General features: G+C 56.6%; 1 protein-coding gene across 2 annotated transcripts; it reads right to left on the bottom strand.

The window, feature by feature from the left end:
- Positions 1–1,639: 1,639 nt before the first annotated feature.
- CDR2L (cerebellar degeneration related protein 2 like) lies at positions 1,640–12,912 on the bottom strand. 2 transcript variants are annotated; one of them, XM_060290507.1, is made up of 6 exons: positions 12,423–12,541; positions 11,799–11,923; positions 6,266–6,378; positions 5,809–5,957; positions 5,034–5,198; positions 1,640–4,080 (listed from the first exon to the last, which is right to left on the bottom strand). In XM_060290507.1, the coding sequence occupies exons 2-6, from the start codon at positions 11,806–11,808 to the stop codon at positions 3,189–3,191; spliced, it is 1,329 nt and encodes a 442-aa protein (XP_060146490.1). In that variant the 5' UTR covers positions 11,809–11,923; positions 12,423–12,541; the 3' UTR covers positions 1,640–3,188. The 2 variants fall into 2 exon arrangements, with proteins under 2 accessions (XP_060146490.1, XP_030693457.1); XM_030837597.3 differs by lacking the exon at positions 11,799–11,923 and having other exon boundaries at positions 12,423–12,912.
- Between the last annotated feature and the right edge of the window lie 4,100 nt (positions 12,913–17,012).

Raw genomic sequence — 17,012 nt, 5'->3', positions numbered from 1 at the left:
GTCTCCTGGGACCCTCCCTGTCTGACTTAATCCCATGACCTCAGAGGGAACAGAGGCGTCTCCATGGTGACTGGAAAAAGCTGCTCAGGGGAGCAAAGCCAGGGACTTGCCCAGGTTGACGGCTCAGGGATTACGAATAAAACCACCATCCCATGGCATCACTGCTCTGAGGCTGGGCTCCAGCTCTGCGCCTGACCCAGAGTGATAGGAAAAGGAAGCTGTAGGTTTCCATGGCCCCAAATAAACAGCCTGCTCAGGCCATCTGGTGGCCTGGATTCTGGGAGAGGAGGGGGTAGAGGAGAGAATGGAACAAGCTACCCTGTGGTGGATAGAGGAGCAGCTGGCAAGCTCCTTTCACCTGCTGCTGCCAAGAACCATCCAGCACAGAGGCCCTTCTGGGAGAAACAGTCCTGAGAGGTGCCACCTGTTCCCTTAAAAAGGGGGCACTGAAGGCTGAGGCCAGCCTTCTTCCCTTTTCTGGTTCTCCATAGGTTGAATGGGTGCTTCAGGAAGGGGACACGCATAGGGGCGAGAAGAGGGGAAGAAAAGATAAAGGATCATCAAGCCATTTCTGGTAGCTGAGGAGCTTGCAGACACCAGGCCTTCTCTATAGCTGTGAGTTGGGGTACCACCCCCATGTAGAGGGGGTCCACAGGATTTTCCTTTCTTCTTTTCTGGAGTGCCCTAGGTCAGACTAGCTCTTAAAACTCAACATTACGTGGAGGTAGGGAACATGCAGTATCACACAATGGGATTGATCAGGTCTGGGTTCGACTATTTCTATGTGTTTTTTTTTTTTTGGTATTTGGGCCTCTCACTGCTGTGGCCTCTCCCATTGCGGTGCACAGACTCCGGACGCGCAGGCTCAGCGGTCATGGCTCACGGTCCTAGCCACTCTGCGGCATGTGGGATCTTCCCAGACCGGGGCACGAGCCCGCGTCCCCTGCATCGGCAGGCGGACTCTCAACCACTGCGCCACCAGGGAAGCCCTTCTATGTGATTTTGAATTACTAACTTAACCTCTAAGCCTCAGGATCCCTATCAGTAAAACAGAGATTTTACCGCTGCCTCATGAGGTTGCTGAAGGCCTGGGTCATTTAAAAGGCAAAGGAAGGCTTCCCTGTTGGCACAGTGGTTAAGAATCCGCCTGCCGATGCAGGGGACACGGGTTCGAGCCCTGGTCCTGGAAGATCCCACATGCCGCAGAGCAACAAAGCTGGTGAACCACAAAGCAGGTGTGGGTTGGGAGGAGGGATTTCAACATCAGTACAGCAAGGAGGGTCCACCCCACGGGGTACCCTGCAAGGCCACGTGACCGGCCTAGCTGGTACTCAACAAATATGGAAACTTCCAAGAGCCTGCTACTTAGAGCTGTTTGGCTGCCAATCACGGGGGTGGTGAAGCTCAGGCTGTGCCCCTCCCCCCCATAGATAGCTGTGTGATGGGAGGCGGGTGTATGAGGTGCACAGAGACAGGACCATGGCTCCATTTCTGGCTTTAGATTACTGGTGCGTTTTTTATTAAAGAAGAGAATAAAGCATTTTTAAATATATTTCTCTCATGTATACTTCGAAGATGACGCTGGTCAGCAGCTACAGAACCGGGGAGCAAACAGGCAGAAGCCCTTCCCCCACCCGTCCCATCCCACCCCCACCCCCTCCACCCTAGGTGCCGGAGACACACGGATGGCTGGGAGCTGCCCAGCTCCAACGGACCAAAGGTTCCAAGATGTGTGAATGGAAGGACCAGCTGACAACTTTCATCACAGTGCCGCCTGGAAAGCAGGGTGGCGCCTCCAGGGGGGTTGGGCAGGCTTGTTAAGAAAACCCCTTTACCCCTTAGAAACAAGTAAGGCATGAAGGTTCCCCACTGGGCTCCCAGCACAGAGGCCGGGGCTACTGACTTCCACTGCGTTGTATGGCTCCTCTGATTTCTAGGGTCTCAGGAAGAAGGAACTGGGAGCCCTGAAGAATTTCTCAGGGCAAACGGGGGACCTGGGCATCTCTTAGCTGAAGCTCTTAGCTGAAGCTGGACCTTCTGAAGCCTTAACAAAAGACTAAACCCCTGACCCTGCTGGGTCCTCAAAAGCAGGCATTGTATGGGAAGGAGGAGACATGTTCCCCATCTAGTCCCATTTCCCAGTGTGGGGTGAGACTCTTGGGCAGGCCCCAGTAAAGGGGGCCGGGGAGGACGCTGGGACCATGGGCTGGTGGCACACATCCAGGACATTCTGGGGGTGGCAGGCATGACCTGCGGTGGGGTGGGCCTGGGGGGAGCAGGGGAGTGAATGAGACACATCATGGTCCCTGAGATGGGGACAGGCAGAGGCCAAGCTCGGTGAGTCAGAGGAGGCATGCAGAGATAGGGGGCTCCCACTGCCCAGACCCCTGGAAGGCTTGATACCCAGAAGGCATTTCCAGGGCTGGAACCCGGGGAGGCTGGCTCTGAGTTGATTGGCTACAGATCTGCAGTGGGCTGAGGATCTCCAGGGAGAAGCCCGCCCTCACCAGGGCTGGAGTCAGGCCACTCGGGCCTGGCTCAGGCTTTCTGCTCTGCATGGCAGGGGCTGTCTCTGACCTGGTCAGGACCCTCGAGGTGGGACAGCTGGTGCTAAGGGAATAACAGTGTGTCACAGCTGGAGAAGCAGTGGATGGTCCAGGAGACCCCTGGAACCTGCAACAGCTGGCTCTGGGGTCCCCCTTCAAGTGTTTTCAGTTGTGGCGAGGGGTCAGGGAGACCCTGCCTTGCAAAAAAAACTCTCAAAAAAATAAAAATAATGGAACTTTGAAAAAAGAAAGCCAACTGGTCCAGAATGGCTTTCAGAAGCCTGGCTACAAATCTGAGAGCAAGGCCCAGGGTCAGAGGGTCGGGGAGAGCGGGGAGTGGGGGCTGGGAGAGCGGGGAGTGGGGGCTGGGAGAGCGGGCAGTGGGGACATTTGGCTTGCAGACTCTCGGCTGTGCCTTTGGGCTGGTGCGGGGTGGTGGAGGGTCCTGGGAGGCAAGAGGTGTTGACCGCCTCCCCCGTCAGCAGGGAACGGGTGTCCCCCGCATGCTCCCTGGGTCAGAGAGCAGCCTCCCTCTGGGGTGTATTGCTGCTAAAGGGCTCCCTCTCTCACCAGAGGCTGCACAGCCCAGGTGAGAGGGACCCCACGGCCTGATCCTGGGGGAGGCCACTGGCCGGGGAACCTTCACTTGCCGCTGTGCGTCTTGACTTTGGTGGCGTTGATGTCGGCCTTGGTCTTCTGGATCCTGGAGAAGATCTCCTTGAAGAGCGCCTTGTACTCAGGCTGGCTCTGCTCCAGCCGCTTGTCCACGGCCTCCACGTGCTGGCTCAGGCTCTTCTCGCCCACCTTGGCCTCCCCCTGGCCCTCCTCGCTGCCCCGCAGGTCCTTCCACGAGCTGTCCCGGGAGATGGGCCGCGAGGTCTGCACGCCCGCGTGCCGCACCCCCGCCCCGTGCTGCCGGCACTTGCTCAGCAGCTCCTCGTACTTCTCCAGCAGCGCGTGGTACTGCTCATCCACCTCGCGCAGGATGGACATGCCCCGCTTGCGCACGCTGTTGGCGTGCAGCGTGAGGTTGCCCACGTGCCGGCCGGCCGGGTCTTTGGCCACGATGGCGTTGAGTGCCGTGTCGCTGCAGCTCTTGCGCACGGTGTGGCCCGGGGACGCGGCCGGAGAGGAGACCCCGTCCTGGGTGCCCGAGTCGTCCCCGCTGCCCGGCTGGGGGTCGTCGGCTTCAGGCGCCTGGGTGAGGGGCGCCAGCAGGGCCTCGGCCAGGTGGTCCTCCCGGCCCAGCAGGTAGGTCTTCGCCTGCTTCATCTGCTGCAGCTCCAGCAACTCGGCCTCCAGCTCCTGCACACGGAGGCGGCAGCCCTCCATCTCGCACAGCCGCCGCTCCAGCTCTGAGTACTCCTGCAGCACCACCGCGTACTCATGCTCAGCCCGCTGCTGGCGCTGCCGCTCCTGGCTCACCTGGGAGCGCAGCACTCCCACCAAGGTCTGCAGCCGCTCGTTCTCCTGCTCCAGCGGCCGCGGGCCCAGCTCCAGGGAGGAACTGTGCAGGCGGAAGGCATCCTCGCACCTGGGAGGGAGCAGGGGCAGGTAGGCAGAGGGCGGTGGGCACGGCCAAGGCCCCGGGAGCCCAGCCGCATCTCTCTCCCCGACGGGGTTGGATAGGCTGCCCCACCTAGAGTCGCTCTCAGCCTTTCTACCCCTGTTCTCTGCCCTGGGAGGTTGCCCTTAGCTTCCGCCAGGTTTCCTGGCTCTCTCTTGGGTTCAGCCAATGGGAGGCACTGGCAGGAGGGCCAGGGGGATGGGGGCAGAGGGAGGTCACGGGGAATGTCTTCCCCTGGGCTCCTTCCCTGGTTACTGCAGGCCAGACAGCGCTCTCCCTGCCTTCTAGGTTCCAGTAACCTCCCTTCTCCTGGTCCCTTCAGGCCTCAGGATGGTAACAGCTCCTTGCTACTGCAACCCCAGGGTGCTGCAGTGTCCCCCTGGTTTCCCCGCACCTTGCCCACACCTCTTTATTAAGCACTGCTCAGTTACTCTGGGCGGAGGCTATCTGTCTCTTGCCAGGACCTTTATTGAAACACCCACTAAATACACCGTGTGTACAGTATTCTTACATTAGGGAGTCATCCTACTCAAAAGACTTAATGAGAACTGAAAGGTAGAGTTGTTAACCCCTCCTGGGTGAGAATTCTGGCTTACTAAACAAACAGGTGACCTTGGATAAGACACATGATCTCGGAGTTTCAATTTCCTCCTCTGAGTAGTGGGGACGATAAATCACACCTTAAGGTACTGCCGTGAGAATTAAATCACTTAGCAGAGCGGTGGGCACACGGCCAGTGCTCACAGGAGCCAGCTGCTGACTGTCGTAGCAACGGGAGCAGCCCCTCCAATAGCCTGGACAATGCGGCAGCTCTCCTTCCCACCTGCTGCGGGGCGCCTCCCCGCCCTTCCCTGCCGTGGTTGGCAGCCCCGGGCACTCGGAGACACGGTCCAGGGTCCACCTCACCTACCCTCACCTACCGGGGGCTGGCGCACAGCTCCTTGAGGCAGGGGAAGGTGTGGATGGTGCGCCGGCGCTCTCGCTTCTCCCGCCGCACTCGCAGTTGCTCCAGGTCCCGCAGCTGCTCCACCTGGGCCTGCAGCTCCTCCACCTGGGTCTGCAGGCGCTCGATGGTCTCTGTCAGCCTGGGGATGGGGTGGGGGACACACGCATGGGAGGGACTTTAAGGGGACGGGGCCAGCCCTCCTCACTGCAGCCCTAGGGGGACTTGGGGGTGGGGGACAAACAGGTGACCTTGAGCCATGCTGCCCGGTGTTGAGGTCAGACAGGGAACTCCTTGTACGTACGCCCAAGGACCCACTCTTTTCCCCCACCTCCCGAGGTGACCAGGCCGAGCTGACCATTTCTCCTCCGTGTCTCCTCGGTTCCTTGTACACCCATCTAATCACTTATCACCCTATAAAATAAAATATTTTGCAATAAAATATTTACGTGTCTGCCTTCCCTCCCAGAGGGCGGGACAGTGTCTTTGCATCCCCATCACTGTATTCCCCAGTGCCTAAAACAGAGCCTGGTGTGTAGCTCGTGCTTAAAGAAGGTTTGTGTCCTGAATGTTAAGCCAGCCCAAATCGACAAGGACAAACTCACTACCATCCCGGGTTCCCAGACCGGGGCTTCTGAAAGAAGGAGACTGAGTCACACCCACTGGTCAATAGGCACACATGTACACCCAGCCCTGGGCCTCTCCTTGGCCATCCCCAGCCCCCGGCTCCCAGCCCTCCACCCGGCCCTCACCCATGGATCTTCTGCTGGGCAGCCTTACTCTCCAGCACCAGCTTCTGGTTGGTCAGCTCCAGGTCTCGGGCCGCCAGGTCCAGCTGTTCGTACACTTTGGCGTGCTGATCATTTACGTGCCGCAGCGTGTCCAGCTGTTTGGTCAGGTACTGGCGGTGGGGGTGGGTGAGTAACCTTTCAGAACTGGGTTGGGGAAAATGTCTCCGCCTGGGCCCTCCTCCCACTTCTAGGAAGAGGTTTGCTTTGGGGTATTCGTCTGCAGCAGAGGGAGGTGTCAAGATGGTGGTGCAATAGGGCTGCCTGGGACAGTTGTGCAGGTTGTGAACTGCACAAGGCTGTTGGGCCAAGCCTGGGCCTGCTAAGAGGGCACCTTTTCCTAAGCTGCACAAAGGTACACACGGGCCAACAGGTCCTTGATGGGTGGCGGAGCATGTGCAGGGCCCGTGTGGCCCCTCACCTCAATCTCCTGCACTTGCTCCTCGTTGGTGGAGTACATCTGCTGCAGAGACTGCTCCAGCTCCTTGTTCCTCTCCAGCAGCGTCTTCCCCAGCTCCGCAGCTAAGTGCAAGTCTTGGGGGGGAGGGGGCGGGGGGGGGGATATGAGCAGCTGAGAATGAAGTTGGAGGACCCCCGCCATTCCTGTTCTGAGCACTCATTCTGGGCTGGGCCTCTGGGGACCCTGAGAGAACCAGGACCCAGGGGCCACCCCTGGGGAGACTCCAGGCCTGGAAGGGGATGTAAGCCACAAGCTAAGCCTGTGCATTGGCTGTCACTTCTGCCTGGAATGTCCTCTCCCCAGACACTCCCAGGGCTCACCCCTCTCTGCCTTTAATGTCACCTTCTCCAGGAGGCCTTCCTCAGACATTGACCTCACTGACCTCAAAACTGTACCCTCCCCCACGCCCCACTCCCTCCCTGCTTCATTTTTCTCCTGAGCTCATATCACCACCAATTTACCAAACAGTTTGGACCCTTATCTCGTTCGTCTCCCTTGACTAAATCGTAAGCTTACAGGGCAGGGATCCTGCCTGTTTCGGTCACTGATATGCCCAGGACCTAGAACAATACCTGGCATAGAGCAGGTGAATAAGAAATCTTTTCTGAAAGAATGAGTGAGTGGAATGTGATAAGAGCATCAGCAGACGTAGGGGCAAAGTGCCCTGGGATGATAGGTAAAGGAGAGTTCACGCAGGGGACAGTGGGAATCTCAGGCAATGAGCAGCCTTGGAGTTGGGTTTGGAAGGGCGGCTGGAGCTTACTGAGAGGGGGAGGGGCAGAAGGGCTTGCTGGGTGTTAGAACTGGACACGGCTTCAGGGCTCTTTGGCCCAGGACTCCCCGGGTGGCACAGTGGTTAATCCGCCTGCCAATGCAGGGGACACGGGTTCGATCCCTTGACTGGGAAGATCCCACATGCCCCGGAGCAACTAAGTCCACGTGCCACAACTACTGAGCCTGCGCTCTAGAGTCGGCGAGCCACAACTACCGAGCCCACATGCCACAACTACTGAAGCCTGCGCACCTAGAGCCTGTGTTCCGCAGCAAGAGAAGCCAACGCAATGAGAAGCCCGCGCACCGCAACAAAGAGTAGCCCCCGCTTGCAACTGGAGAAAGCTTGCGCGCAGCAACGAAGACCCAACGCAGCCAATAAATAAATATATTAAAAAAAAAAAAAAGAGAGAGAGAGAAAACAGGAAAGTAAAAAATGGTGCAATAAAAATAAATATTAAAAAAAAAGCTCTGGCCCAACCTCCTTATTCTATGGATGACAGGTTGAAGAGGAAAGAATGAAACCCGAGGTTTCATTACCTGGGTTATAGCCACATTGGAAGCAGAATTCACATCTCCTCACCCCAGTTGGGTACCATTTGGTCCTAGTGACACACGCCCCTCTCCAAAACCTTCTCCTTTCCCTGGGAAGCAAAACCAACCTCTTCCCCCAGTAGCCCCGATTCTTGTACCCTGTGGGACCGGAACCTCCTCTCCCCAATCCCAGCCAAAGGTAAATGAACACCTATCAGAGAGGTCGGGAGGGAACCTGGCCTGTCTTTAGGGGGCTGTATCGTGGGGAAGGGGAGGGGTTAGAAGGGAATGGCAGGTGCTGGCATCCCTAAAAATTCTCTCAGTGGGTCTGAAGTTGGTCGAGGGTACCTAGACATTTGGGGTGGATACTTCCCCATACATAGGCCTAACTCCTTTTAGAAGCAAAGGGTAATATATAAAATAGATAACTAATGAGGACCTACCGTATAGCACAGGGAACTCTATGCAATACTCTGTAATGACCTATATGGGAAAAGAATCTAAAAAAGAGTAGATATATGCACATGTATAACTGATTCACTTTGTTGTAGAGCAGAAACTAACACAACATTGTCAATCAACTATACGCCAATAAAAATTTAAAAAAGAAAAAAAATTTTAATATGTTTGTAAATATATTATTATTTATATTTAAATATATAAATATATGTCTAAGGGAAGCCTAGGATCAGATTGTGGTCTCAAAGAGGAGGTCAGATCAACTTAGGTTGTGTGCTTGGTGGAAATTCAGCAAGACCATCCCTAGTTCGTGACGAGGGAGGCATGCCAGCTTCCTGCTCCCTGTAATGGGATGGCGGACATTTGGCTCATCCACAAAGCTATCAAGTAATTCATGTATACGTGAAAAAGAACAGACGGTCACGCTAACTTTTTTTTTACCCTTGGGAACTGTCAGGTCGTCTGCGACGAGGCCGCTGCTAGGGATGCTGCCTCCTGCACTGGCGTGGGAGGACAGGCTCTGTGGGTGGCCTGCATGAAGGCCCTGAAACTTAACCTTGAGTCCAAGGTCAGAGGCAGAGTGAGGAAAGGCCAAGAACAACTGCACTTTATGCTCTTCCTTCCAGGTGAGCATCTGAGCTGTGTGTGTATTCCTACTGCCAGTGGGTTGGGCTGAGGCAGCTGTCATACTGCAAGTCATACTGTAAACCGGGGATATTGAAGGCAGCGAATGTGACCCGGGCAGCAGGAAGGGAACACAATAGAAGCGGCTTGGGGAGAATCCCAGAGACTGTCTCAGGGAAATGGGATCACAAATGCAAGCTAAGCTGGTCCGAGCTGCCAGGAGGGATCATGAGAGAAGTCTAGAAGCTGCAGGGCAGGGAGCTGAGTAGAGCCAAGTGCTGGGGAAAGGACACCAGCTAGATGAGGGCTGGGCACGGCTTTGGCTTCGGGGAGGGTGCAGCTCCCTCTGGACCAGAGGGGGAGGGAGTCTTGGGAGTGGGCGGACGGGAGAGCTGGCTAAGCCAGAAGTGGAATCTGGAGTAATGAACAGCCTGTCACAGCCAGATTAATGGTTACACTGGACCAGGCCAGGGAAGGTACTGAGTCTGAACTGGCATCTCCTCTGCCTGGACCCCAGCATTTTCTGGGGTCTCCTGCAGTGGGCTGCAGCAGTTTTGCCCTCTGAATGCCAGCAGAGGTGTCGCCCAGCAGCAATGCCCCAGAGCCCTAGAGAGAATGGCTGGGAGCCAGGGGATGTCTTTGAAGAGAAATCCTGAAATCCTACTGCCCCTCCTGGTTGGGGTCAGGGTGGAACCCCCTAGACTCCAGAGAAGAGAGGTAGGGAAAGGACAGAGGACAGACATAGGGAAGAAAAGACAAAGACAAAGGGGGCAGAAGGAGGCCAGCTACCACCTGGCAGGGCTGCAAGGGTCCTGTTCACAACCTCCGGGGCACCAACGTCAGGAACCCTGGGTGCGCAGAATTGGGGTCCGGTCACCTCCCTCCCCTCGCCATGTCAGAGTTCTCCCCTGAGGCTGAGACTCAAGGTCAGGAGCCCAGGACCTCAATTCTGTGACTCAGCAGTCATCTCTCAGCCTGGAAAGAGGTACCCACAGGGCCGGCCACACCTCGTCCAAGGTGGGGGAGGGAGGCAGGCAGAGAGAGAGTGCCAGTGCTTAATAATTAATGGTTTTTTCTATTTTTACTGGTGCTCGTGACAGTGGGCAGAGGGAACACAGTGAGAAAGGAGGACCCTGTTTGTCCCAGATGCCTGCCTCCACTGGGACGGAGCAGCATCAAAGTCAACCAGGAGCTTGATGGCCAAGCATCTGAAAGTAAAGTTGGGGCCCGTCCTCAGGGGAGTTGGGGCTAGCTGAGAAAAACCATGTCTTGGGACACTCAGAGGGGGGCAGCTGGGCGGGAGAGAATTTGGGGAGCGGGTGTGGGGAAGGGGGAAGGAACAGGCACCCGATCCCCCACGTGTCTGGCCTTTGGTCCGCGTTCACCCCACCATCCAGCCTTCCGTGCCGGTCCCCATGGGGTGCCGCAGCAGCTGTGCCTGGGACTTCCTCTGACTCCCACCCCGGCACTCCAGATAATTCCTACTTTGCAGTCATGCGTGGTCTTTTCGCATGGCTCTGTGCCTCGGTACAGGCACCCCCTCCACTTAGACTGCCGGCCTGCTTCCTCTGCCGGGGCGGGGCGGGGCGGGAGGGCCCTCTTCACCCTACAGCTCGGAGGGGTGTGTAAGCCTTTACGCGTCTCACAGCAGAAGGCCCTCACTTCTGTTCTCACTGTCCGCAGGGGCTCACTGCTGCACAACCCCTGTCGCTCCGTCACAGGTGCTACTCTGATCCCATTTCTGCCTCCTCTGCCGGACTGTGGAGACTGCGAGGGTGGAGATCACGTCCCAGGCTCAGCACAGCACCTGGCCTACGGCAAGCAGACGTTTGGCTTCTGGTGGAAAGCTCCAGTGTCTTCTGAGACTGTCTCATTTCTGGTTTCCCTCCTCGTTCCTGGGCTCTGCCTGCTACTCAGGCTACGAGGCAAGGCTGACTGCTGCAGACCAGTAAGGCCAGAAAAGCAGGGGCCTGTGGGGCCCATTCCCGACCCCAGACCCAAAGCATGGCTGCCCGGCCCAGCTGGAATCTCGACATCTCTCTCCCTCTCGGGATGCAGCACATCTCCCACCCCTACTCCCTAGCTCCTTCCTCCCACATCTGGGCCGGGCGCAGTGCCAGAGACTCCTTTAGGGGTGCGGGAATGAAACGAGACAGCAACAACATCAGCATCTGCCTCCGAAGAGGCCATCTTCCCAGGCACTCAGCTTCCAATCTTTCCTTCTAGGCCCGCCTCTTCCATGAAGCCCTCTCACCGCATCCTGTCACTCCCACTCAGTTCCAAGCCCAACTCCACCTACTCAGGTGCACCCAGGAGGCCAGGGCTGGGACTACTCCCAGATCCCAGGATAGTGTCTGACATTTAAGTGGAGCCTGATATGTGTTTGTGTAATGTGAGGTTTTGGGGGTAGCTGCCCAGGATGGGGAAGGGGGTTGTTGCAGCCAGGACGGGGCATTTCACTCCAGGCAGGGAGGCTGAGGGTAGCCTCTAGGACACAGAGGTGCGGTCCAGCCCAGCACCCCCACCCCACCCCCCGTCCTACACTGGTCCCGCAGCGGCTCTGATTAACCCACGGTCCTGAAAACAAGGGCAGCGCCTCATCTACCAGCAAATGTGGCCACGTGGGGATGTGGGTCAGGGCCGGAAAACAAAGGCTCCAGGACCTGGCTAGATGCCTCACATGAGGGCAAAGGCAGGCGTCTGGGCCCCATGGATGGAGACCCAGAGCAGAGGGTGTCCGCACACACTGAACCAGACTGTGTCCACACCCACCAGGCTTGCTGGGTGACTGTGGTCACTTCTAGAACATGTTTCCTAGCGCCTCCAATTCTGACCATCCAAGAATGAGGCACTTTTCTTGGGAGGAGAGGTTGGGTTTGATCTCACTCCAGCAGGCCCTGGCCCCGACCCTCTTAGGCCTCCTCCTCCTTCCTGTCCTAACAGCCCCACCCCCTACTTGGAGTGACGTCACCTCGGCCACCTCATCAACCCCTTTCCAGTCGCCCTCTCTGCCCTCAGATGGGAGAGAGGGGAAAGTGACTCCCTGTTTACTCAGGCTCTGATCTGGGGCACTGCTCAGAATTCCCAAATCTGATCCCCTCCAAACCTTGAGCCATTTGGGAGAAGGCCAGCAGAGGAAGGACCAGGGGACTCCTCCCTCTGGAAGGCAGATTGGACTCCTAGTAGCCTCCGCTTCTCCATCGGCAAGGTGCCGGCACCCCCATCACCTCCCTGGGTAGAGGGGAAGGGAGTTGGGGAAACTTTCTAGGAGCTCAGGAATCCTGGCAGGGAAGCGTGCTGCTGGATTTGGAATGGGGATAACTTCCTCCCCCCTCGGCCCCCCAAAACCCCTCTCAGCAAAACAACCAAGGAGCCACCTCCTGACCTCCAAAGACTTCCAGCCAGTACTCTCAGACCCCCCCAACAATACCCGGGGCGCCTGGGCAGTTCCTGCCTCTAAGACGGGGTGGGCGAACTGGCTGAAGTATGCCCCTGTTGTTCGGGCAAAGAGGAAGACCGCTCCCCCCAGTTTTGCAGGTCTTCACGTGTTTGGTTCGGGTCTTCCCGGGCAGCGCCCCCTCTCTCCACGTCCCCATTCTCCAGACGCAATTCCTCTCTCAGTCCGGCACGCCGGGTGCAGCCCAGCCCTCCCCGGGGTGATACCGCCCAACAATGGAGAAGCGGACAGGGGTCGCGGGGCGCACCCCGCTTTCCTGCCCCCTTTGCTCACCCTGCTCCAGGTCCTGCTGGTCGTACCAGGGCTCCTCTTCCTCTGCGGTGAAGTCCTCCATCCTGGCGGCCCTCCGCATGGCCCCGCAGGCGGCGGGCTGCAATTGGGCGCTGCGGCGGCGCGGCTCAGGGCCGGGGCGCGGGGCCCGGGACAATGCGGCGGAGGCGGGCCGAGCCTCCCGCGTCGCGGACTCGGGCTGCAGTGCCCCCGCCCGCGCCGCGCCCCCTCGCCATCGGCCGTCGGCCTGGCGCCCACAGGGGGCTGGCTCGCTGCCGCGGTCTGGCCCGGCTGGGGTCCTGCAGAGCCCGGGGCACCGGGCGGCGGCTGCACAAAGGGTGGAGGGGCGGGGACGGCGGGCGGGACGGCGGCAAGGAGGGCCCAAGCCCGGCCGGCAGGTCTGGGGCGCTAGGAGCGAGCGGGTGCCGCGGCGGGCGCCCCCTGCCCGACTCCAGCCAGCGCTGCCCCCCGCCCGCCCGGCGACACCAGGAGCCGCCGCTGCATCTTGGCGGGGTCCGCCCCGCGCTTCCCGAGCCGCCCGCTCCGCGGGGTGGGGCCAACCGCCGATGGCCAATCAGGAGACGTATGCAAAACTGGAGGCGGGGCCGAGGGCGGTATCTCCGCAGCGTTGAGGTTCGGCTGCTGCTGAACCAACCCCACCTTCCCTTCACAGTCGACTCCAGTTTACATCTCAATGCCTAAAATCATTTTATTTTGTTTACCTATTGTTGTCTCTCTCTCCCCGTAGATCTCCTGAAAGCAAGGATCTTGTCACTCTTGTTCACAGCTGGGCTCTTCAGTGCCTAGAGCAGGCTGACCTACTGCTACCTTCCACGGACACTCTTTGAATGAATGAAAATTAATCAAAAATTACCTTTAAGAAATTGTGTTTAAATGCCTGTGGCCTGAAACCTCACTCCAGGAGTGGTGAACTTTGACTGTTACCTCCATTCTGGGCCTTTCCCTTTGAGGTCCTGTTTCCCTCTCCCTGGGATTCATATCCTATACCCAACTATACCCATTAAACTATATAAGTGTCACTTATCCGAGCATTCTTTCCTTAAAGGAGTTTTCAGACTCAGGTATACATGTAACTCACTTTTATTAGGCCCCACCATGTGCTGGTACTGTTGAAGCACCCTGAGTATAACCGACTCTGAATCTATGTGGCAAATACATCAAACAAAGGACTTGTATCCAGAATATAGAAAGAACACCTGCGAATCCACAAGAAAAAGAAAAACAGCCCAGTAGAAAAGTGGGTAAAAGACTTGACCAACACTTCACAAATGACCAAAGTGACCCAATCAACATGTGACAAGTTGTTGAAATTCTTGAGAAGGAGCCACGGTTGTTTCTGTAACAAATTACCCCAAATTTAGTGGCTTGAAACAACACACACTTATTATCTTACAGTTTTGTAAGTTAGAAGATTGACATGGCTCTTGAAGACTGAAATCTAGTTGTTTGCAAGGCTTTGTTCCCTTCTGGAGGCTCCAGGGAAGGGTCTCTTTCCTTGCCTCTTCCAACTTTGAGAGAGGCTGCCCACGTTGCATGGCTCATGACTCCCTTTTCCCATCTTGAACGCCATCAACAGCAGGTGACCCTTCTCACACTGGATCACTCTGACTTGTCCTGCCACCTTCTTCCACTTTTAAAGACCCTGTGATTACACTGGGCCCACCTGGATAATCCAGCATAATTCTCCCATCTCAAGATCCTTAATTTAACCACATCTGCAAAATTCCTTTTGCCATGTGAAGTAACATATTCAAAGATTCTGGGGATTAGGTTATGGACATCTTTGGGGATCAGGATTCCATTTACACAAAGTTCAAAATTGGCAAAACAAATCTAATCAGGATAGTATTTGGCCTTGGGGAGACGTGGGGGAACTCTGAGGGGCCAGGAGTGTTTTATTTCCTCATCTGGGTGTTGGTTACACACAGGTGTGTTCATTTGTGAAAATCATTGACGTGTATACTTACGTGCACTTCTCTGAATGTTATACTTTAATAGTTTACTCAAGAAGAAGGAAAAAAACACCCTATGGCTAAGACACAGGTAGTTTCTGCTCTCATGTAGCTTACATTCTAGTGGGGATAAATAAGTGATTACAACCTGCAATGTGCTGTGAAGGAAATTAACAGGCTTCTGTGAGAGAGTCTGGGGGGAAGGTTCAGGAAAGACTTCCCTTAGAAGGTGACATCTAAGCTGATACCTAAAGGATAAGATGGTGCCAGCCATGCCAAGCTCTGTGGGGAGGATGTTCCAGGCAGAGGAGACAGCAAGATCAAAGGCCCTAAGAGCTCGACATATGTTAGAAACTGATGCAAGCCCAGCATAGCTGGAGTGGAGAGGATAGAAGACAGATGAACTGGAGTTAGGCCCATGGGAAGGAGTTGGGATTTTTTTTGTTCCCAAGTACACAGAGAGAACCAATAAAAGGCTTTTCGTTTTCAGTTGTGAAATATCACTAGCAATTTTGGAGCATGGATTGGAGGGGGGGCAAGAGTGGAAACAAGAAGACCAGTTTGGAGGCTTTTGCAATCATCTAGAAGGGAGGTAACAGTGTGATGCGCAAGGCTGGTGGTAGTGGAAATGGAGCGAGATGAGAAATATTTGAGGTGTAGAACTAAGATGTGCAGATGAATTGACTGAAGAATCAGAGTGATGCCTTAGACGTCTGGCTTCAGTAACTGGGTGACAGTGATGCCATTTACTGAGATGGGGACAAAATGAATCTAAGGGACGAACAGGTTGGGTGGCTGTCCCACAGGGATCTGGTCACATTCCAAAACCACCAAATCCCTTCCCATTCGTTCATTTCTTCATTCTGCAGCTGTGTGGAAATGTACCCACAGGAGCCAGGGAGTTTAAGGAGTCCCCAGAGGAGAGAAGAGGCAAAGGGCTGAGGGCCACGTCCTGTGCAGCGAGGATGATAGCAATGAAAGGCAACCCTTCAACCTGAAAAGTCACCGCCAACGCCTACAGCTAAGGATGGTTTCAGCGATGCCTTAGAAGACCCCCATGTTTGAAAACATCCAGCTCCTGGGTCATCTCTCAGCTTTTGGCCTTTACCACACTGACCACACCCTCAGCATGACCAAAATACCCTCCCTCCCTGTGGACACCCTCTCCCTGCCCCAACCACAGAAGCATTGCCTGGCAGGGATAAATAAATGTCACAAAGGCTGAATTCTTATTGCTGCCTGAGCACAGGGTGGAGTGATTCAGGCTGGAGTCCCTGGATCTCATGAGGCTGGTGTGGGGTGGGAGTGAGCTGAAGCTGGGCAACCGGCTCTGCCAGGTTGGTGGAACCTCCCTGTCCCCTCTGCAGGGGACAGAGGGTAGAGGCTGGGTGGCTGAGGGCTGTGGTGCCTGCTATCTGCCAGGCCTGTGCTGGGCCCTTTGCCTGGGTTGGTTCACCAGTGGTGCCCAGTGGGACCACTCCCAGTGCCTTCAGGGCAGACTTGGTATTTCCTAAACTGTGCCATGAGGAGGAAAACAGATCTACCTTTTATTTTTTGCGGTACGCGGGCCTCTCACTGTTGTGGCCTCTCCCGTTGCAGAGCACAGGCTCCGGACGCGCAGGCTCAGCGGCCATGGCTCATGGGCCCAGCCGCTTCGCGGCATGTGGGATCTTCCCGGACCGGGGCACGAACCTGCGTCCCCTGCATCGGCAGGCGGACTCTCAACCACTGCGCCACCAGGGAAGCCCCAGATCTACCTCTGAAGAAGGAAATTCCTCAGCTTCCCTGAACTACCAGCCAACACGCCCTGGGATCCATTTCTGGCCTTTCCTCTAAGCAGGGCAGAGTCAAGCCCAGGGGTGGGAAGTATAAACTACCCGACCTTGGTAACCCCCAGAGCATGGTACCTCATCTGCGTGTCAAGCAGACCTATTTCGTGGTGTTCCTTGTCAGGGGCATCAAGACTCGAGGCTGATGGTCAGAGCCTCGGTGGATTCGATGTCCCCTCAGCCTTGGGCACTATGATTCCCCTGGGGTCAGTTTCACACTCGGGCGACCAGGAGCGCTCCCCGAGCTCTCACCCGAGCTCCCGAGAAATGCAAGCCCAGATGCTGGATTTGGGACCAAAGCACAGGTACGGAACCCCGGGAGAGCTAGGATCCGGGACTTGAAGATGTAACCGCCCTCCCCGAAGAGCGTGAGCGCTGCCCCCTCCACCCCCAGCCCAGCCCAGCCCAGCCCAGCCCACCGGAAATGACGGCGCGTGCGCAGGCAGCACTGACGTTAGAGAGTCCCGGCGCTCCCAGTCACACGGGTCACCCTGGGGGAGGGGCAGGGTGCCCAGCCCGCGCCTCTGGGCCGTCGGGGCATCCACTGACACCACACGCTGCGCATCTTGGGTGCTGCCACCCCTGCAGGCCGCGCTCCCCTCCCTGTCCCCAGACCCGTGATTTTAGCGCTGGGCTTACAGTGCACTGAATGATCTTGCCCCATCTGTCCTCTCCACCATTCTGAGGTCAGCGCCTGGCAGGGAAAGGCACTCAGTACATTTCAATGAGCGAAGTCATCTGGAGTCCAACCCCCTTTCCCCCCGTACACCATCGGAGTGCGTCCCAGACAA

Source organism: Globicephala melas, chromosome 20, assembly GCF_963455315.2.
Source record: "Globicephala melas chromosome 20, mGloMel1.2, whole genome shotgun sequence".
Classification (NCBI taxonomy): domain Eukaryota; kingdom Metazoa; phylum Chordata; class Mammalia; order Artiodactyla; family Delphinidae; genus Globicephala; species Globicephala melas.
This window is presented reverse-complemented; position numbering and strand designations above follow the sequence as displayed.